We start from the raw sequence: 22,131 nt of genomic DNA, 5'->3' as shown, positions 1-22,131 counted from the left end.
TGTTTTTTTTTTTTTTTTTTTTTTTTTTTTTTTTTTTTTTTTTTTTTTAGCAAAGATACTTTAAATCCCAAATGACTCCGGAGAGACCAGTTCATCTTCTAGGTGCCCATTTCTATTTGGTTGTAATTTTTTTTTAAAAAATTTTTTCACGAGTCTATATGCTAGGAAAATATCAATTCTTTAGTAAATCTGTGGGTCCACATATACTGTATGTTTTTAACCGAGACATCTTATTACAGTATATCTATCTGTATACACAGATGAAAGTAAATAGATTGTCCTTTTATATTGAACATTGTAAGTTTTGGTTATTATTTGAAACTTAATATTACAATGTGTCATTTTGTTAAGTGTTGACAGTGACTAATTTTCTGTAGTACATGCCGATCTCAAACTAATATCCTTAACATATTTGTTGTTTCTCTGAACAGTTGCAGAATGACTGGATTGTCTCTGGTTTTCCTTTACTAAAACAGCCCTCTCTTTCTGAGCTGTTAACCATCTAACGTTTTCTTTCCCGCTTCTGAAAGNACCAAAAATTTCCTATAAGTCTGTCTCTTCGGTTTTCCTTTTGTTATTTTTTCTCTCAGATTCTCACCAAGAGACCGGAGGCTCATTTGAGAGAAGCACAGAAGGAAGGGTGGGGCTTGAGGAGCCCACTTTCTAGATTTGCCTTTGCTCAGGTTACAAACCAAACTGTGAATTGGTAGCTCAGAGGAAACTGGTTATACAGCTGGGGTGCATGTGTGGCAGGACAGATTGAAAACAAATCCATTCTACTCATTCTATGTGTCAGGATCTTTGCTTTGTTTCATTGCAGTAAACTGTGACCCTAAAGTCCATCAATATGACCGAAGGAAGTTTTGGAGTTGAGGAGGAGTCCTTGTATGCTGTAAAATTGAGTAGTAGGGCATTGCCAACCGATTCCTATGAATTTGCTGGGGCTGGGGCGGGCCAGGGTGGGGGAGGGTTCACCTACGGGCATACGGCGGCAGTGGTCAGCTGATGAGCTTTAGGCCTTTGAATCCCTTTTAGACTTTTTAAATGACCATCAGATGTACTCAGGGAGACAAAGGGAACGTTGCCATGTGTCTGTTTCTATCTAGTAGCAAGTTATAAACAATGCTGGCAGGAAAAATATTACCTCTGTGGGAGGCCTATTTGTTAGTCTGCTTTTTTCTTGTAAAATTTTTTTGCCCTTTTTCTATGTTACTAACATGCTTAATAACTAACATGTCATTCATGGAATGTTTCATTCTACTAACCGTTACCTGAATCAAAAAATGTACTAACATGGTAGAGACCATCATATTTTTTAAGTAACGATCGTTATTCTGTTCACAGTTTTTAATTTCCTTTCTCCCCCCTTCTCCACAAAGCACTCAGGCATTGGACACGCTATGGTAAACAAACTACATTGTTCGGTAGATATCATTCTAATTGTTTCTTATTTTGGGTTTGCCGTGTGTTTTCTTTCTTTCTTTTAACTGTAGACATCATTAACAAAAGAGGAACTGCGGTTGGTACTCTTCTGCTTACTTTGACCTCCTTCTTTTCATCTGTTGTTGACCTTCTTATTTTTTACCTGTTCCTGTCAACTTCTGTTTTCCAACTCACCTGTAGGGGCATCGTTAACGTTTCGAACGTTTTGCATCCAGCTGTGGTTAACACGGGATAAGACAAAATGGTGGCTGGCCCGAGTGACCGCAAGCTCAGCCAGTCTCTAACCATTCATGATGCATGGCATGCCCACCTGATTTGGGAATGTTGGAAATGCCACACCCACTCATCTTTACGTCATCACAGAGCAGTTTTGTTGTGTTTCTTTTTTTTCCTTTGGTTCTCCCCGTCTTCTTTCCTTTCCTTTCTGAACTGTACTGTCCCTCCTGCATGTGCACATCAGCGTGTGCTGCTTCCACTGGTTGTTTTGCCTTTCCTCCCCTTTGGCATGGACTTAGGCACTTGCATGCTGAACAACTGCTGCTCAATAGTGCAAATAGTGACGTTGCTGGAAATAGCTTGCGCCTTTTATGTTAACAAGGTGCACGTTGTGATTAGTTAATAACAGACGACTAAACTTTACTAATATGTACACCAGCAAAACTAACCTAGGAAGCATTTTACTAACACCATTTTTGTGTCTGCTAAATAACTTTTGAGTTGCAGTAGGGATGATGCTGACACTAGTTCAATAATCAGTTAACTCTCTAACTAGTTTAGATCTCTTAGGGCTAGTTGAATAGAATCCAAGAATAAACTTCAAACAGACATGAAAATGGGTTCCGCCATAGGTCTCAAAATAAAAACCAAACAAACAGAAAAAAAAAAAAAGCAAAAACAAAATGAAAAAAAAAACAAAACAAAACAAAACACAAAACAGGCATATCCCAGGATTACAGTATCTAGGTCTGAGTATAGCGTGTCCTTTCCCTGTGCTTTGTTATCTAGGTGACAATATCAGTGGATGGGATTCTTACCACAACGGGCTACACACAAGAAGATTATACCATGCTGGGGTCTGATGACTTTTTCTATGTTGGAGGCAGTCCCAGCACAGCAGACCTTCCAGGGTCACCAGTCAGTAACAACTTTATGGGCTGTCTCAAAGAGGTAAATATCACTGTCACCGGGATCATTCCTAATCCATGATGCCATCATTTCAGATCCAGACTGAAAGCACCTTTGCTGAAGACCCAGTGTTTGTGGAGTCAAGTGGCACAACCTTAAATTCACTATTCTGCTGTTGTTTATATAGGATTGGGGGAGGGAGGAGGCTCAGAGAACATTAGGAAGGAATTAAGTTCTCCTTCTTTAGTAGTCTGTAAGTCACAATTAAGATCTGCATGGGCGGTTGTGTATTAGCTATACAAGCAAGTCAAACACAAAGAAATATTGGGTCAAGAGTGAAGTTAAATGCCTTGCTCATTTTTACTTTAAATGTCTTATGTGTTATTTATGCAGTGGTGACTTGGTAAAAAAATTAAAAATTAGGCTACAAGAGAGGCTGCCTGAAACAAAAACAAATGAGTCTGTATGATGAGATGATTTTGTTCTTGTGTTTTAAATGTGTTCTTAAGGAAGTAAAGCTATTTCATTTGTCATCTGATAAGCATACTTGGTATTTACCTGAGCAAAACTATCAGACTAAAAGATATCAGTAATTTCATCCCTCATTCTCAGCTCTCCTTATCTATTATAACTTGTGATAGAATTGGAACTTAGCAGGGTATAGGGAGAGAAAGATCGGGAAGTCCTTGAATTTCAACTCATATTAATATTTTTTCCATAAAAGCTGCCTGTTTTCAATCAGGTACAACCCAGTTTCTTTTGGCTGCTAGAATCAGAGATTTCTGTTGCATTGCATGGCTGCAGTATAATGATATAGACCTCAGAATGTAAAGTATAATAACTTGGAATTTATGAATGATTAGTCGTGGGTGCTATTGCTAAGCAGTTACATACTTTGGCTTACTTTAAAGAAAATATTCTAATCATGTAAACTCGATTTAGATAAGCATCAGTGAAAAACAGCCACTGTTTAAGCTATCCTCACCTCTCTTCCATTTATGAAAACATACTGCTTTGCCCAGTATGTGGATGTATATAGAAGTATCCTAAGAGGAATTTGAAAATGCTATAGTCTTAACAAGTATAAGGAGGTGCAGTTTTCTGAAAAGTTGAATTTAATCTTACTTTGTGTTGAGAGGGATTGATTCCCTCCCAGAGAAAAACTTTCACCCTTAATAAATATGTAGTATGGCCCAGGACTTTGCTAAATTCTGTGGGCATAACAAAATAATTACTATTTTCATTATTATAACAATAGTACTAGCATTTTATGAACTCTTATTTTGTGTCTGATGTTCTCCTAAGAGGTTTACAGGGATTTCCATAGTGTAAGTAGTAATTTTATTATCTGTATTTTTCAGAGAAGGTATCAGGTTTTGGAGCAGGTAAGTTTCTTGAGCAAGTCTCACAACTAACAAATATAAAAGCATAGAGCTTAATCAAAGAAGTGTGATTTCAGATTCTGTTGTTTTCTTAATCACCATAATACACTTTCCCTAAAGAAGTGTTTATGGGGAACCCTGCCATAGAAGATTGTGCTAACCCTTGAGTCTCTTAAAAACAGCAACAGCTTTTAGAAATGTATAATAGACTGTAATGAGGGACTAAACTGTGTGGCAGAGTTATCCCCTTTGGAGTTCAAGAGAATGAAATGAGTAAAAAAATCTAGTAGACAAGGAAGATACACAGAAAAGTTAGAATGTGAGAGTCTTGATGGATGACTATGGTTGGGATAGACAGGGAGTAGAGAATGTGTTTCAGACTGTGGAGAAACATGGTAAAAAATAATAACTACATTTCATGATAAGTTGCCCAAAATCCCTTCTGGTGAAGAGGACTGTGAAAGGGGGTGCACAGAAACACACCTCCACCCACCCACCCCATTTCCTCACTGTCAGTATGAACAGGCCAACCTAGAGTCAGCCCTTAGGCTCTGGTTTATCTATGGAAAGTCGGTCCTGCTGTGGACTAGAAAAAAAAAAGAGATCTAAGGGGATCCAAACACGAATGTAGCTAGAGAGCTGTTTTGGGTATCCAGTAAAAAACATGAGGTTTTCTGTAGTAAACACCCAGGTTTAGCTGAGCTTCACTGTCTTCTGACAGTTCATCGTGGCAGGACAATTTTTTGAGTGTAGGAAGTTGCAATGGATTGCCGTGATCTGAAATTATAGTTTCAGATTAAACTGTACTTCAGATTAATGTCTGTAATGTTTAAATGTTAATGAGTGGTAGATACACTTTAGAACTCATCTATTTTAATTGGTTTTTCAATCACAAAAATCACGATAGCAAAAACAAGCCAAGTAGTCTTCCATATGACATTTAATAAGTCCCTACTGAGTCCATGCAATGAAGTTTCACTCATGTCATTATCTCTACAGGTTTTGAATTGATATCATTCCTCCTTATTGATTGAGTACCTCCCATGTCTCTCACTTCCACGGCCTGGGGGACGTGCGGAATGTGCATAGAGCAAGTGCTGCCAGTGTTTTGTTGTTATTGTTGTTTTGCCTTTTTTGTTTGTTTGTTTTGACATGTTATCTCTTTCACTTTATTTCCTCCTGACATACTAGAGATACTAGAGGGCAGAAGAGTATAGACATAACCAGCCTGTAAATCAGAATGTACTTTGTTTGGAGGGCTTTTGGCTGGATCATAGTTTCCGTCCATGTCTGAATTACTATTTATTTAGAATGCCCTGCTCTTCCTACTTCTGAGGTGAAATTGTGACCAACTCTCATAGGTTTGGAGTTAAATCACCTCATTTCAGGTAGTTGAGCTTTGTAGAGTTAAAAAGAGAGAAACTGTCCATGTTCATTCTCACCACATGTGTTAACAGTAAGCCCACATAAGCCTTCCTTAGGTTTCCATATGCATTCTGCCCTGGAGCATGTGGCTCCTAACAATCGCTTTTTCAGTCTGTTGTGCAGTCCCTTTTAGGATGACCAATCCTAGGGCATATACTAGTAACACCATGTCTGAAGTCATAGAAGAAATTTTGGAGGGTTAGGATAAGAAAGATCCTGGAAATCATTCACCAAGTCCAGCCTTCTTATTTTGCAAATGGAGAAACAGACCTAGAAAAGTCACCTGACCCACCCAAGAGCAATGAAAGGTAACAGGAGTAGGACACAAAATATCATCAGATAAAAAAGAATATCTGAATGGCTGACCCTGTTTTATTGCAAACAGTGACCTCAAGACAAAAATAAAGATGGCCTGCCATCCTCACTAATTCACACCTTCACTCTTTAGAGTGGGAAAAAATAAGACGTTAATCAACATGATGAAACAACCCATAATCTCATGTTCACTAGAAGCAGTTAGGGCTTTCCCTGCATGGCATTTGAAATGAGACTTAGTTTACATGTAGGACAACCATCCCTCAGTAAGAAAAGTGTTATTACACTTCAGTGACAATCACATTTCAAACTAAAGTAAAATTAGTTTAACATAATTTGGCAAAACCTAACCTAACTGAGTTTGTTTAAAAAAAGAGAGAGAGAAAGTGAGTACCTTGATTGGCCAGGAATTTATAATAAGACAATCAAAGTAGTTTTTTTTTTAATTATTTAAATTTTCATCATAAATAAATAAAATGTTATCAAAGAAATGTTTGAGCTCACTGCAAATGACTTCCAAGGATATAAATTTGAGAATAGTTAAAGGACAAAATTGTAACTAATAAATAACCATGATATAGGCCACATATGCTGAGATTCCTAGAGGTTGATATGTCTTTAAAAATATGCTTTGTAATCATACTTTTATGAAAGCAATGCTAATCATGCTTTGGCAGAATCATGCTTTCGTTGATATTCTTTGCATTTTTTATAACACCGAATACTAGTTGAAATACACATTGCTTAAGAATTAATGATCACTTTAAGTTAAATTTAATTTTTCTAACTTAACAGAGGACTGTGAGGGAGGAGAAGGGAGAAAAAATAGTTGGGGAGAGGGAGGGAGACAAACCATGAGACACTCTTGAAATATTGAGAACAAACTGAGGGCTGATGGGGGTGGGAAAGAGAGGATGTGGGGGGGTGATGGGCATGGGGGAGGGCACTTGTTGGGATGAGCATAGGTGTTAATATGGAAACCAACTTGACAATAAACTATAAAAGAAAAAAAATCTAGCAAACCATATATGAGTGGGAATGGGAGAGGGAATGGGAGGAGCCTACAGAAAGGTAAATCACAGCATCAGAGTGAGATACTTGGAGTCCATCTGAGGATGCCCAGAGCCCTGGCCCTTCCACATTAAGCTACTTGGAAAAGTGTCTTTCTGTATAAATATATCCCAGTTGATTCCTAAGGTGCTCATTAGAGATTTTTATTTTTTAAATCTTCAAAGATAGATGGAAATCCCACTAATATGTGTTTCTATCCCAATATTTTGACCAGGAAGGCTTCTGTAGTAAATGACTTACAAGGAAGGGTCATGCCCTTCCCTCATTAATCTTGCCTCAGAATCTACCCCTGCTATTATGCATTTCTTAGTCTCTTTGTACCTCCAAAATGCTTTGAAACACCTATTTCCCTCCTGCAGTGAAGATTATTTAACATAATTTGTTGGTAGGGAAATGAAAGTGAAGAGGGAGGAAAGAAAGGATTGTCTTCACTGAAACAACCTAGAATCTTTTATTTGAAGTTTGTTTTTAGACATACGTACCTGCTAGAAGTTTTTTTTTTTTAGTCAGTGGAGACGCCACCTGTATAAGACAATTTAGAAAGTCGCCATTAAGTCATCTGGGATAAGCCTAAGGAAAGATTCTAGAAAAAAAAAAAAAAATAGAGAAATGCTAGGGGGAATTAAATCCCTACTGAAAATTTCATCAACCTAATTAGATCAGCTCAGCCTTTAATTACACTGAGAAGCTTTTAGTGCTAAAATTTGGAAGATGTTATGAGGGGAATGAGATTCAGAAAACATCCTCTTATGTAAGCATCTCCCTACCCCATTAAAAAAACAGTTGATTCCTCCATGTAATCACCATGGTCCCCTCTGCCATTCCAATACCAGCCCTGTAATTCCCACAGGCATCAGCACTGGAAGAGAGGTACTATATATCCTTTGTTGTAAATACCCCTTAATTCCCATCTTTCTTTTTTTGGACAACAGAGACTTTTAGACAGTTGTGAAATCGTCTCAATTTAAACCCTGGTGATAGAACTAGCTCATCAAATGTGTGTCCTCAGATATCCTTCTGTTCTATCTTACTTCCTTTTTTTCCCCCTCTTTGTTCAGGGAAGAATGGAGTGCCTATCATTTACAAGTAAAAACAAAGATCCATGGCAGAATTTGCTTTTAAGTTATCTTCACAAATATGAAAGAAAAGGCTTTGTGACCTCTTGTAGAAATTTGACCTAGCAAGAACGTTGGAGAATAAGGAGGTCTTCACTTGTGTCTGTAAATCATGCAAGTTGGGAAGAGCAGGACCTTCTCACATGAGCTCCAAAGTCATGATTCAACGCACTTCTACCTAGGTTTTCATTTCCTCCAGACTCTTCCTTGTCGAGATCCCTGATACCTATACATACATTCTGCCCTTGCTCTTTTGCTGTGCTTTCCCAGTCTGTGTCTCGGTAGCTAGCATGTTATGATTTACACCACCGTCTCCCCATGCCTCATTCAGTCTCTCAGGAAGGGAACTGTGTTTTGCATTTCCTTATTACTTCTTTCTAGACATTTTCGATTCAGATCTGAATATATTTTACTCACTGTCTTATTATATAACTAGGGATAATACCATCTTAATTATATTTGGTAAAATGTCCTTATTTGAACTAATCACTTAAAATTAGGTTTTGCTAATGATCTCAAAATAATTAACTGCAAAAAAAAAAAAAAATAGAGAGGGATTCCTGTAACACAAAGACTCACCAGTTTGCTTGAGGCTGATTTTCTAGAGGCAGGGTCTTGGCTGAGTGACTCATGAGAGAGTTCAGTTTAGTCCAACTGGAAAGGAGGCAGATTGGCCTGTAGAGTTTTGGTCAGAGGTTCTTGTCTAGAAAGAAAATAAGTTTTCTCCATCTGACTTAAACAACGTAAGATGGCAATTTGTATTTAAAACTGTACAAGAAAATGAGATAGAATTTTGGGAATTTGACAAATTCTTATGTACCATAAACCTGATTTATTAAAGGCCCTGTCTAATTTCTTCCAGATCTTGGAAATACTGAAGTGTGTTTTAACTCTTCTGCTGTAATAAAGTGTCAGCACTAAAATACAAACAGGTGCATTTATATGTACAATGAAGTCAATTACCATGGCCTCATTTCGTTTGCAGGACAGCAGACCACTGCTTTTTTTTTTTTTTAAGTCAGAAAATCCCTTGTCCCTCTTAAGGATGTCTTTCCAAGAACCCATGCGAGGTAATAGTAATAATGATGATAATAATAATATCCCCATTATGCAAATGACGACTCTTGAGATCCTGAGATTTCAGCAGAGCACATGCCTCTGAGAAGTGGGGTTGGACGTTGACCTTGATATTCCATCTGTAAATTGAGTACTTGTGCTGGTTAGATTGCATTGCTTGAATGAGACCATCCAAACAAACCCCAGTGATATAAACTCTGTGGTACCTAATTGTGTCTAGGATTGTTCTAAGCACTATACATAGGGACATTAAAAGGCAGAGCTATGACTGAAAGGATAAGGTAGTTGGTATATTCTGGAGTAGTAATACTAAGGTATTAATCATTCTCTATTTCGCATAGTACATCTACAACATTCAGTGAGTTACCCAATAGGCTTGTGCTGGGGGCATCAGCAACCAAGCAAAAGTAATTCACTTTAAAAGAATAAATTAAACTGTGTGAAATCATTTGATATTTAGTATTTCAAGCAAAGCAGCAAGAGAATCTTGGAAGAAAAATACAATTTCTGTGTATATATGTGGATCTAGGAAATTTTATCTTTACTACTATTAAATTCCATAAAGGGCTACACTATCATTTTTTTTCAGTGTTTTGTATGTTCAAAGGTAACACTCTGAGCATGACAATAGTTGCATATCAGTATTATCCTACCTGGCCGAGGACATGGAGACAGGAGAAGTTAGAGAAAACAATGACCAAGAAGCAGAGTCAAGATCTGAACCTGAACAATTTGACCATGGAATCCTGGACTTTAACTGCTGTTCTATGTTGCTTCCTCCACTCATCATATAATCCCACTTCTCTTTCCTTGTTCTCAATATTTTTATTAAAGTAAAATTAGATGAAATGAACTTTGTAGGTACCTGGAGGGGAAGGAAGAGACACAACAGTGCAGTCTAGATTGCTGCTTTGTTGAAGAAGGGTGTGTCAAGAGGGAGGGAAAGGAGCAGGAAAAATTTCTTGGGTGCCCAGTTATGCATGAACTTCCAGTGGAATTATGTCTCCCACTGTTTTTACTGGTACTGAGATGTTACCTTCGTGAGTCTCTTCTTTCCTTTAGCAGCCTGCATACCTTTCTTCTCTGAGGGTGTAAATAATAATGCTTGTCATAAATTTCTGTACTGTGTCGCCAATCATATGAACAGGGAAACACAGAAACCACATTTGTAAGCACTCTGTAGACTTCTCTGAAGTGTTGGTCTCCTCCATTGCTAGGAGTAAGTTTCCCTCTGTATGTTGTAGCCTTGGGGACAAGAGAGATAAGCAAATGGGGCAGAAGCCAGGCATTTTGCCATCGACACTCCTCTAGACTGGGTTCAGGGAGTCCCATCTGCTCAGGTCCCCAAGGAAGTGGAATTCAGCTCTTTAGTTTACAAAGCATCTGGTGAGTCCTTGTCTGGAATTCAGCTTTTTGGACGTAGCAGCCTCCCTTCCAGGGGACCCACAGATTTTTATTTCCCATCATTTTTGGCAGATGCTCCCATAGCCTGGAACTATATCAGCAGTTGGCATAATGGATTGTGGTGCTTTCAAATATCAAGCTAGCATAACATGGTTTGGTAGGGGGTTCAGTGACATTTTAATTCGGAGGACTTGATACAGTTTATAGACAATAACATTTTCCAGCCAAGCAGAAAGCAGTAATGAATAATGTCTAAGACTGAACATTTCCTCTTAATTTCAGCACCCACTAGACTATCTTGTTTAAATTGTTTCATTTGCTTCTACATTAACACTTGCATGTGTACATTCAATGAATCAACATTAATCAATGCCCACTATGTGCCAAGCTCAGTACTAGACCCTGGAGACACATAGAATAATACGACAGTGCACTTAGGAATCTGGAAGGCAACCCCAACTAAGAAATAGGTGATTACCAATTCTTTAAGTAAGGTCTGAAAAAAGTGCTCTAGATATACAGTAGAGGCTGTGATTAATTCTGCCAGAGGAAATCAGTAATACTTCAAAGAACAGGTGACAAAGTAATCTGTTTCATCCTGTATGCCTCTCTTTGGTCAGCTCTATAATGGGCCTGCTATTATAAGGGATTGAAGCACAATTAATTTGTTCTGCTCTCAGAATTGGAAAATAATAGGAAAGATAAAATAACATAGAGGACTAGAAAGCACATTAGAAATAAAAAGAAAAGTAAAACCTCCATATAAGTGCAAGTTTGTACCTTACCAAGTTTGAGCCATATTTTGAAAATCTGAGATCCATCCAAAACAAAGTGAATATTTTGGATTTCATATTAATTTAAATTATTAAATTATATACTATATATATACTTTAATTCTTTGGATCAAGTGCTATGCTTGGAAGAAAAATATTCCTGTACACAGTAATTAGTCTTTTTCAAGAGAATTGTCACTATTGAGACACATTTAAAACAAATGAATTACTGTAAAATGAAAATATTTCTGATACCATTCAGAAGCATGTGATTTTAAATAATAGGAAAATGAGATTTTTGTCGTTGTTGAGTAAATATTCTGTTCACAGAGACATTGGTGGCTCTGAGGGTTCAATTTAGTTTCTTTCATGTGTATTACATGACTGTGTGCTATATACCAGGCTCTACAGATTATCAGAATATAAGATAATTATGTTGATACAGGTTATCTAAGTCTTAATAAGGGAATTGTCTTTCAAATATGTATATTTTTCTGAAATTAAGTTTGTAAATAAAATCAAATGGGGATGACAATGAGCACTTATAGATTAGTATTATATTAAATTAGTTAAGATGAATGGCTTTGGGAGGTGCCTGGGCAGCTCAGTTGGTTAAGTGTCCGACTCTTGATTTTGGCTCAGGTCATGATCTCAGTTTGTGAGTTTGAGTCTCACATCAGGCTATGTTCTGGCAGTACAGAGCCTTTGGGATTTTCTCTCTTCCTCTCTCTCTGCCACTCCCCTGCTTGAGCGCTCTCTCTCTCTCACTCTTGCTCTCACTCTGTCTCTCTCTCAGTAAATAAATAAACATTAAAGAAAAGAAAGATGAATGTCTTTGGAATGAGATGGACCTGAGTTCAAATCCTGACTCTCCCTGAACTCAGTAGCTATCTGAGAAAAGTTATTTAATCTTTTTTGTACCTCAAATTTCTTCTCCCTAAAGGATTAAGTGAAACTGTGCAATTGAAGCACTTAGCATAGCATCTGGTATGCTGTAATATTTTAATAAATAGGGAGTATTAGTTACAGTTATATTGTAGATAGGACATACAACATATATATGCTTCATGGACACATAACCTATATAGTCACCCAGGGTTCTGCACATATTCTTGGTTTAATATCTTACTGTTGCCATTTTGAAATTCTCAATAACTTTTGAACAAGGAGCCCCTATTTTCACGTTGCCCCAGACCCTACAATGTACAAGGATTTTCCTGATTGCAGATGAGTTTATGAGATTTAACATACACCATCTCATTTTAAAAGGTATTTCATTTAACTATCCTAATAGCTTTCTAAGGAAATTGAATTAACTTGGAAATCACAAGTTGTTTTTAACATTATTGAGGCCACATCATTTATATATAAAATAATTCAGGAGAAAAACCTCTGTTTATCGATTCTCAGCACAGTGTGCTTTTCTCTTTTATTCTCCTAAATTATAAAATATCCACCCTCTGATGTATCATAAATTAGTAAAGATAATTGTGAAATTCAGACTTTTTAGAAAAACATAGGTATCTTACTAAGAAATGGGGATAGTCACTTAATTTTTATAGTTCAAATATATTTTTTTCATTTTAAGGATATAATCATCATCAGATTTCAGTTAACATTACTTTTCAAAAACAATGGGTGTACCTTGCCTACATCCACCACCTGTAGACAAAGTAGAGCCTAATATGGGAGATTTAAATGTTTGAAAGAGTTAATTAACATTTTCCCACCCAGTGTACCCAGGCTAAAAGATATGGTAACCAAAGATTGGTATCAATCCTTCACTAATATTACCTATAGTTATTATTTAATAATTGTTTGACTTATTATGTCTTAGTCAACACATTTATATAAAAGTACATGGAATTTATGTAGAACAGTTTCTAAACAATACCATGCAACTAAAAGCTATAATTTTTAGGTACTTTTAAAAAGAAATAAAGGGGGGGCGCCTGGGTGGCTTAGTCGGTTAAGCGTCCGACTTTCACTTAGGTCATGATCTCGCGGTTCGTGGGTTCGAGCCCCGCGTCGGGCTCTGTGCTGACTGCCGGCTCAGAGCCTGGAGCCTGTTTCAGTCTGTGACTCCCTCTCTCTCTGACCCTCCCCTGCTCACGCTGTCTCTCTCTCTCTCTCTCCTAGAAATAAATAAAACATTAAAAAAAAAATTTTAAAAAAAAAAAAAAGAAAGAAAGAAAGGGGCACCTGGGTGGCTCAGTCAGTTTTAAGCATCTGACTTCGGCCCAGGTCATGATCTCACAGTTTGTGGGTTCGAGCCCCGCGTCGGGCTCTGTGCTGACTGCCGGCTCAGAGCCTGGAGCCTGCTTCAGATTCTGTGTCTCCCTCTCTCTCTGACCCTCCCCTGTTCATGCTCTCTCTCTCTCTCAGAAATAAATAAAACATTAAAAGGAAATAAAGCCCACCAACCACTGTTAGCCCACTGTTAGACTACTACTTAGGGATTTACTGCATCAGGTGTGGCCTGTGAACCAGGAGCATCAACTTCTCCTGGGAGCTTATTAGATGAAAATTCTCATGCTCCTCCCCAGATCTACTAAGGCAGAATCTACAGTTTAATAAGATCCCCAGGTGGTTTCCTATGCAAATTAAAGGTTGAAAATCACTGAGTGATTTTGGTTGGCACATCAAGCTGCCATAGTTTATTGACATTGTTGACTGTAAGATGCACAATTATGTTAAAATCACTAAGCACTGCCAATTCACCAATGCATCTTAACTGCTGCTCAGATCTAGATATTTAGAGATATTAAAATATAAACCAATGTACAACTCAGTAGCTCAGTAGTGACTCTAAGGCTTACAGCCAGAGCCTCAGCATCTGAAAGTGTCTTCTCCCCCTAGAAAGTCCCCCAGGCTCAGTTCCCTCCAAGATGCTGCTGTACGGGCTCAGCCCTCTTTTCAGGGATGGACATCGGGATCTTCTCATCTGATTACACTGAAGACAGATAAGTCACCAGGACACACTGAGGGCCAGTCCCCCAACAATCCAAATTTAAGGGTGCATATAGTCTTGGGATGAGTTATACTTACCCCAAGCAATAAGCTTTTACTTCTGAAATAGTTGGAACTGTGTCCATAGCCATTAAAGTAAAATTCTTGCATGTTTTAATAACAATTTTAAACTGGGTCTCTTAACCTTTATTTCGTTTTTAGAATACTGCTTTCATAGCAGAATTTTTTCCCTTGCCAAAATGCTGAAAATTACTGTGTGCATGTTTACTTGCGTTAATTATAATCTTTGCATGGGAATATTCTTATGCTGAATTTCATATATACTTTTTATACTTTTTTAAGCCATGGTTTATATAGGATTCTTTTACCTTACCACATTTGCTAACTTAAACAGATTTCTATGTATTTATTTACATTTTAACAACTTTGTAATATAATGGGTTATGCCCTGTAGGAAGTATACTCTTCCTTGGATATAAATTGGACAGTTGGGGATTTGAGACATTAAAGAACCATTTGGAGAAATGCTGCTTCTGCAACATGAATTTTAATAAGAGCCCCCTAGAGGCAACTAAGAAGTATGGCACCTTTCTAACTGATTAAATGAACATAGATGCCTTTAACTGACAGAAGTGGGGAAACCATTAATCTCAGAAAGAGTGAGCAGAATGCACTTATGTGATGCTTATAAAAAGACAACTCTGGGGGCGCCTGGGTGGCTCAGCCGGTTAAGTATCTGAGTTTGGCTCAGGTCATGATTTCACGGTTAATGGGGTTGAGTGCAGTGTCAGGCTCCGTGCTGACAGCTCAGAGCCTGGAAGCCACTTCAGATTCTGTGTCTCCCTCTCTCTCTGTCCCTCCCCTGCACATACTCTGTCCCTTTCCTTCAAAAATAAACATTGAAAAAAAATTTTAAAGACTACTCTGTCTGCAAGGTGGCTGTGGACTTTTTAATAGAAGGAGGTTTCACAGACCCCCTGAAAATTTCTTTAGGACACCAGAATTTTATGGCATTTTTTACATTTCCCTACTATTGTCTCCAAAACCCAATTTATAATTGGAAGCTATTTTTTTCCTGAGAATGCATGCAAGTTAAATTTCTTTGCCTTTATTAGGCATAAAAGAACACTGAAAATACTACCACTTACCCCTACCCCCACCTTCCACCCATGGAAATGCAGCCTTTTTTCACTTCATATAACTTTACTTGCATGTTTAACAAACTACTTTTTTGTCTTTGAAATACACATAACATAGGAAGATACCAAATTTGAAGTGAGGTAACCCAGAAATGTAGTTTAAGTAATAGGACAGATTTTTTTTTAAAAGTTTATTTTTGATAGAGATGAGGAGGAAGGGACAGAGAGAAAAGGAGGCAGAGAATTCAATGCAGGTTCTGCACCATCAGCCCAAAGCCCGACCTGAGGCTCGAACCTATGAACCATAAGATCATGAGCTGAGCCGAAATCAAGTATCAGATGCTCAACTGACTGAGCCACCCAGGTGCCCCAATGGGACAGATTTTTACATTCATATGAGTTTTTCTTTAAGTAGTACTTATATGATCCTTGAGTAACAACTCTTCCAAATGTGTTCATTTATTCATCAAGTTCTCACTGAGTGCCAGTTTGATCCTAGGAGAGGAATGGTGCCTCCCAAACACTGAGTAGATGTTGGGTTTATAAATATGATTTACATTGCCTTGGCTGGATTCTGAAAACACATAACCATAAAGATGAATTCCAGTGTTTTTCATTAAAAATAGGTATTAAAGGACCACCATAAAATGAGCCTGTGCTAGATAACTAAGTGAGGATAGAAAAAGAGTAAGACATGGGACCAGAGAAGCACACATAAGTAATTAGGTATTATTAGTCTCCTTCTCCAATTTCCCCCTGGGCTTATTTCTGTCATAGCACCTATTGCTACTATCATTGACCAGTGTTTGATCACCTAGCATTTGTCAAGAAAATTAAGCCCTGATATCCTAAGACATTTATTGTGTACAATAGTGCTAATTATGCATTATCCTTGAGAGAACTGAGAAAACAGCTATTGCACTCTGTGGTTCAGATGAAGATTATGACTGAAAAAAAGCTGGAACATGAGTTTCTTGGTAGCAGGAACTGTGACTTTTATGTCTTTGGTGCTAGCACCTGGGGCATAATTAGTGCTCCATAACCTCTGAGTGGATCTATTGTAATTACACTCAAGTGAGGTAAGTTCTGTAACAAAGGTTTGTGCTAGTTCTAAGTTAACACAGTGTTTGGAGAATGGATGAGAAATGTCAAGGAAAAAGGCTTCTCCTGGAGATAATATTTGAGGTTGGCCTTGAAAGAAAACCAGTGTGTCTCCAAGTGAACAGGATGCGAGATGCGAGTTGGGACAGAGGACAAGCTGAAGAAACGTTATAAAAGAACACATACCGTGGTTTGTTTTGTCTTTACTAAATGGTTTTTTTTTTTTTTTTTTGAGAGAGAGAGAGAGAGAGAGGGAGGAAGGAAGAGTGATGGGGGATGGCGGGAGAGGAAGAGGCAGAGACAGAGAGGGATAGAGGATCCGAAGCAGGCTCTGCACTGACAGCAGTGAGCCCTTTGTGGGGCTCAGACTCATGAATCATGAGATCGTGACCAGAGCTGAAGTCAGAGTCTCAACCCACTGAGCCACCCAGGGCCCCCTGCGTATCGTGTTGGAGGGAAGTCTGGGGTCCGTGTGGCTAGGGCAAGGATACATGGAAGAGAGGCAGACAATGATGCTGGATAAAAGCTGGAGGAGATGATGTTGAACATGGAGGATATGAAGAGAGGTATGACTGCCTCAGTGGTTGAAAGTTCTGTCAGAATCACCTGAGAGTTCATTTTTTAAAATTTATTTTTAATGTTTTGTTTATTTCTGAGAGAGAAACAGTGTGAGCAGGGGAGGGTCAGTGAGAGAGGGAGACGCAGAATCCGAAGCAGACTCCAGGCTCTGAGCTAGCCGTCAGCACAGAGTCCGATGCGGGGCTCGAACCCACGAACCATGTGGTCAAGACTTGAGCCAAAGTTGGACGTTCAGCCGACTGAGCCACCCAGGCACCCCCTGAGAGTTCATTAAACTGCAGATCCCTGCGCCCACGGCTTCTGGTTTAGCAGTGAGCTTGTGTTTTTAAAAAACAATTTAGGGTGCTACAGATGCAGATAATGCAAGGACTTTAACAAAAGCTGCTGTTTGTTACCAGCTGCCAGGGAGATTTCTGGAAAGGTCTGTGATAGGGCCAGAATCCAGTAGGACTGAAGGATCAACAACCGCAAGCCTCCAGGTAGAAAATGCACAGCACATCAAGGAAGTGATGTTAAGAGTTGATCTAGGAGCAAGAGAAGATGGGAATAGCATACTGTCTAGACATACTGCAGAGGTAGAATCAAGATGACTTGAACTTTGAAGAAGAAAACAATAAAAAATTATGAACACAAAATAATCTGTATATTTCTACCAAGACAAAGCAAATCAAGCCAGTTCTATTATTCTTCAGTTTAGAGTTAAAAGGAGTCGGGGGCAAAAGTGAGGGGAAGCAGGAAGGAAGAAAGAAAACTGGCTTCACAGGATGTAGTTTTTCATCACTCAGACCGTCCATCTCCAAAAGTTGACTGGTACATGTGAAGAGAAACCTAGTACATTTTACCCAACCTCTGTGAGCACCATGTGTTTCATTAAGCTTTGTGTATTTTAAGGTCCCTTCCTACAATTAGACTCATGTAAGAGCTAAAACTCTAGCTGCGCTCCTGGTTATCTGAACAAAAGATAAGTATTTTGGATATAAAGCTATCTTAAAATCTTATCCTCAAAAGATTTCTAGCCAAAGGGGTTCTAACATATCACTCTGAGTGATCTAATTATCCTCAAAAGATAAGAAAGATAAGAATTTTCCGCCACCACCACCTCCCTGATCAGAAACAAAACAAACAAAACAACAAACAAAATACTTCTGAAATGTAAGAACAACTTGCGGGTTGAAAGAGATTCCTGTATTCTTGCTCAATTTCTTCAAAATTTATTTATTTGCCCCCTTAAGGAAAGATGGGCAAAGCATCCAGAATCAGGCTATTAAGAAACAGGGCAATGTAAGAATAATCTTTCTCTACCCAGGCCCTTGAAGCCTTTCTGAAGCAACCACCTGCTTTGATGCTCAGAGTGCCGCGTTCTCATTAAGTTTTACAGATTCCCATCAAACAGGCTTCATTGCTTTAAGCCTGAAGCTGGTCTTACAGTACAGTCATAGGGCATATGATCAAAACACTTGATGTTGTAAAAAATTAAAAATACTGGGTATGCTTCCACTGCTACATACCTCCACACATTCTAGCAGAGGTGGGTGGATGAGCTCTGCATGTAATTGCCTTGTAGTCCATTTTTAAATAATACTTTGGTCCTAGGAGGGGAATGGTGCCTCTCAACGAGTGAGTGAGTAGATATTAAGAATGATATTGTTAGCAGTCGGTTTCTAGGAAACTTTTTCACTGGAATTGTTAGCATGGACCAGGGAGATACCAGAGGCCAACTATGTCTTCTGTTCTTTGAAGAAAGAGTTCTCATACCTATCTATCCCTCCTGGCTCAAGGGCTGGACTCCACTAAAGAATGGAATTAGAGCAAGGAGCCATCTCTATGGTTGATCCTGTGATCATACATGCTAAGCAGTGTACAAGCATAGGAGAGGTGAATCAACCAGTGGAAAGATAGATGAGATTCAAAAAGTGTTTTCTCTTACTTTGGTCTACTTTAATTAATAGATTAATTAAAATCTATTTTAATTAATACTCCATTTTATTCTATTAAGAACTGAAAGTGTATCTGAACCTTTGATAATTTTATTAGGAAATGAGGGAGGGAGGAGAGAAAGAGGCACAAAGAGAGGTGGTGGAGAAGGAAGAGAGAGAGAGAGAGAGAGAGAAAGAGAAAGGAAAGAAAGAAAGAAAGGGAAAGAAACTTGTTTTTGATAGTTTTCTTTCTTAGTGGGAAGAAAAAGTATACTCAATTCAAAAATAAGAGTTTCACTTAATCCTTTAGGGAGAAGAAATTTGAGGCACAAAATGATTAAATAACTTTTCTCAGATTATATAGCTACTGAGTTTAGGGAGAGTCAGGATTTGAACTCAGGTCCATCTCATTCCAAAGACATTCATCTTTCTTTTTTTTTAATGTTTATTTATTTATTGAGAGAGAGACAGAGCGAGAGCAAGAGAGAGAGTGAGAGTGAGAGTGAGAGCGCTCAAACAGGGGCAGGGCAGAGAGACGGGGGGCAGAGGATCCGAAGTGGGCTCTGTGCTAATCGTAGAGAGCCCAATGCAGTACTTGAACTCATGAACTGGGAGATCATGACCCGACCTAAAGTTGGATGCTTGACCGAATGAGCCACGCAAGCACCCTGATAATGATTTATTTGAAGAAAAAAAATCTTAATGGGAATGAATCTATAAAAATAAACATAAGTAAAACCTTAAATACAGGAGATCTCTATGGAGCTTAAAAAAAATTAGGAGGCATAATCTAATTTAGCTTTGAGCAGAATTTTCCAGGATGCCAAAACATGGAAGACAGAGGGCAAGATACTCACTATCTCTTTCCTGTCCATAAATCTGGGATGCTATGTTTTGTTTCCAAGATCTCATACCCAATATAGTGCATACTTGGTTTTCTGTGTCAATTTGAATTTCTCAACTCCGACTGAAATACAATGGAATTTATTAAAGATTAGTCCTTCAGATTGCCAGCCTTTTCAATAATGCCATGGAATTTTAAAGAAAAATAAATGTTGGGATAGTTTAATCCATTCAAAATGAAAAGAGAACTAAAGAGACATGTTTTGTCCTCACTGTTAACCATTAGTAGTGCTAGGTAAAGAAATAAGTTAACAATCCCTGCTCCAGACTCACGATATAACTCCCTCCATTAGGTGCCTTCCCTAGCTTCATGGAACCAGCAAGTAGTGCAGATATCAAAGATGCCATAGCTTTGCTTGATAACACATGGTTTGTGTCTACTAGCCAATGAGATAAAATTGCTTTAGAGCAAAGGAGCTAAACCTATCTTATGCGGATATACATAGTCATGGTATTTAAATACACTAATCTATAATGTGCATAGCAGATCTGGCAAACACTGACTAAATTGAAGTGATTTTTAAATCCTCCAGGTCAACACTATACAAACTTATGAAAGTCCATTAAAACAGGTTTGAATACAGAGTAAAATTATAATGAAATTTTTTTTTTAAAAATATGTGGGGTTACAGGGCACTTGGGTGGCTCACTTAGTTAAGCATCTGACTCTTGATCTTGGTGCAGGTCATGATCTCATGGTTCATGGGTTCAAGCCTGGCATTGGGTTCCATACTAGTGGCACTGAGCCTGCTTGTTTTTTTTTTTTCTCCCTCTCTCTCTCTCTGCCCCTCCCCTGCTCTCTCTCTCAAAAATAAATAAACATTTTAAGTATGTGGGGTTAATTTGAAATATCATACTCTTCTCACCACTCTTCCCATTTCTTAACCACTTTCTGAGATGATAATTTTGGACCTTCCTGAACATCTGACTTCCTTAGAATTCCATTGCAGACGTCAAGGTCATGGTTTCTGGGAGTTAAGCTCACAATCCTTTGAGTTCACTCAAGCTTTTGACATACTATATCTGACACCATTCATCAGAATTTCTTGTTCCAGCAGCATCCTAAAAACCATGTGGTTGGCATACAGGTCAAACCCAATATACTAGTTGAAGGGCAGATCCAAGTGTTAAATTCTCAAATGCCTAAGCATATCAGATTTTTGCAGCACTCTGATTTAATTTACCTATATCTTTTTCTAAGATGGTCATCTTACTTCATAAACAGCAAATGTTACCATCAGAAAAAAAGTATAGCAGTATTTATCATTGTGGTTAGGGAAAAAAACAAGAAAACAAAACACTAATTATGTAAGTGAAGGATCTAAGGCATAGCAGGATAAAGTTATTGTTATTGTTATTATTATTATATTATTATTATATATTATTTTATTATATATATATTATTATATTATTGCAAAGGTATGTCTAATATGTCTAATAAGTTGATTATCCTTGACCCATTCAATAAAATCTTCAGTTTAAGAAATTAATAACTATGTTGGTAGAAGCATCCACAACATTTCCTAATACTTCTTTCTCCTATTTCATTCACAAATATACTTTGAAATGTGAGAAGGCATTTTCCCATTGCCAGTTTTTAAATGCCAGAATCTTTTGTGTCATTTTTCTTTTTTTACATTCTTACCAGAACTTTGATCATCATATGATTCTACAAGCATCTCTCAAATTAACGTCACCTTTCTTGTCTGTCATCATGTAACTAAAGAAGTTTATCAAATCATGTTGGTGAAAGGTAACGCTGTAGTTATTTATCTAGAAACTTCTAAATGAAGCTGTGAGCTTTTCAGGGTCCATAAAACACGTCTTTCACATTTATTAGTATTCATCAAATAGAAAAATTGAATCTTAGTTTTATTTTTAAAAAATTTTTAATGTGTATTCATTTTTGAGAGAGAGAGAGAGCATGAGCGAATGAGGGGCCGAGAGAGAGGGAGAAACAGAATCTAAAGCAGGCTCCAGGCTTTTAGCTTTCAGCATAGAGCCAGACACGGGGCTCAAATCCACAAACTGTGAGATTATGACCTGAGCCAAAGTCTGTTGCTTAACCGACTGAGCCACCCAGACACCCCATTGAATCTTAGTATTTTACTTAGAAATCTCCCCAACTCCCTCAAATTTTCAGTTTCCAGTTATAGCAAAACTCTGCATGTTAAACGTTTTATATCTATTCCTGAAGCAGTATAACTATAATTAAATAATAGAACTCTAATTAAGCTATTAAATTATGTGTGTTCTTATCATTTCAGAAAACAAGTTCATTTTAGGTTTTTTTTTTTTTTTTAAGCTTTTCAACGACATGCTATATTTGTATATTTGAGCAGTTCTTTCTTCTTGATTCTGGAATCAGATACATCTCTTCTAAATTACTATTT

General features: G+C 37.8%; 1 protein-coding gene across 9 annotated transcripts in view; it reads left to right on the top strand.

Moving 5' to 3' along the window:
• Positions 1 to 22,131, top strand: part of NRXN1 (neurexin 1) — a 1,134,059-nt gene that overhangs the window by 436,265 nt on the left and 675,663 nt on the right. For 4 of the 9 annotated variants that reach the window (XM_077749171.1, XM_077749170.1, XM_077749169.1 and 1 more), the window contains exon 2: positions 2,449 to 2,610. In XM_077749171.1, coding sequence (XP_077605297.1) covers positions 2,449 to 2,610 — 162 coding nt within the window. Of the gene's footprint in view, positions 1 to 1,379; positions 1,425 to 2,448; positions 2,611 to 22,131 lie in introns of all 9 variants that reach the window. The other 5 variants (XM_077749163.1, XM_077749164.1, XM_077749166.1 and 2 more) reach the window with 2 other exon arrangements.

This window comes from Crocuta crocuta, unplaced genomic scaffold (genome assembly GCF_008692635.1).
Source record: "Crocuta crocuta isolate KB4526 unplaced genomic scaffold, BGI_CrCroc_1.0 scaffold118, whole genome shotgun sequence".
In the NCBI taxonomy this organism is placed as follows: Eukaryota; Metazoa; Chordata; class Mammalia; order Carnivora; family Hyaenidae; genus Crocuta; species Crocuta crocuta.
This window is presented reverse-complemented; position numbering and strand designations above follow the sequence as displayed.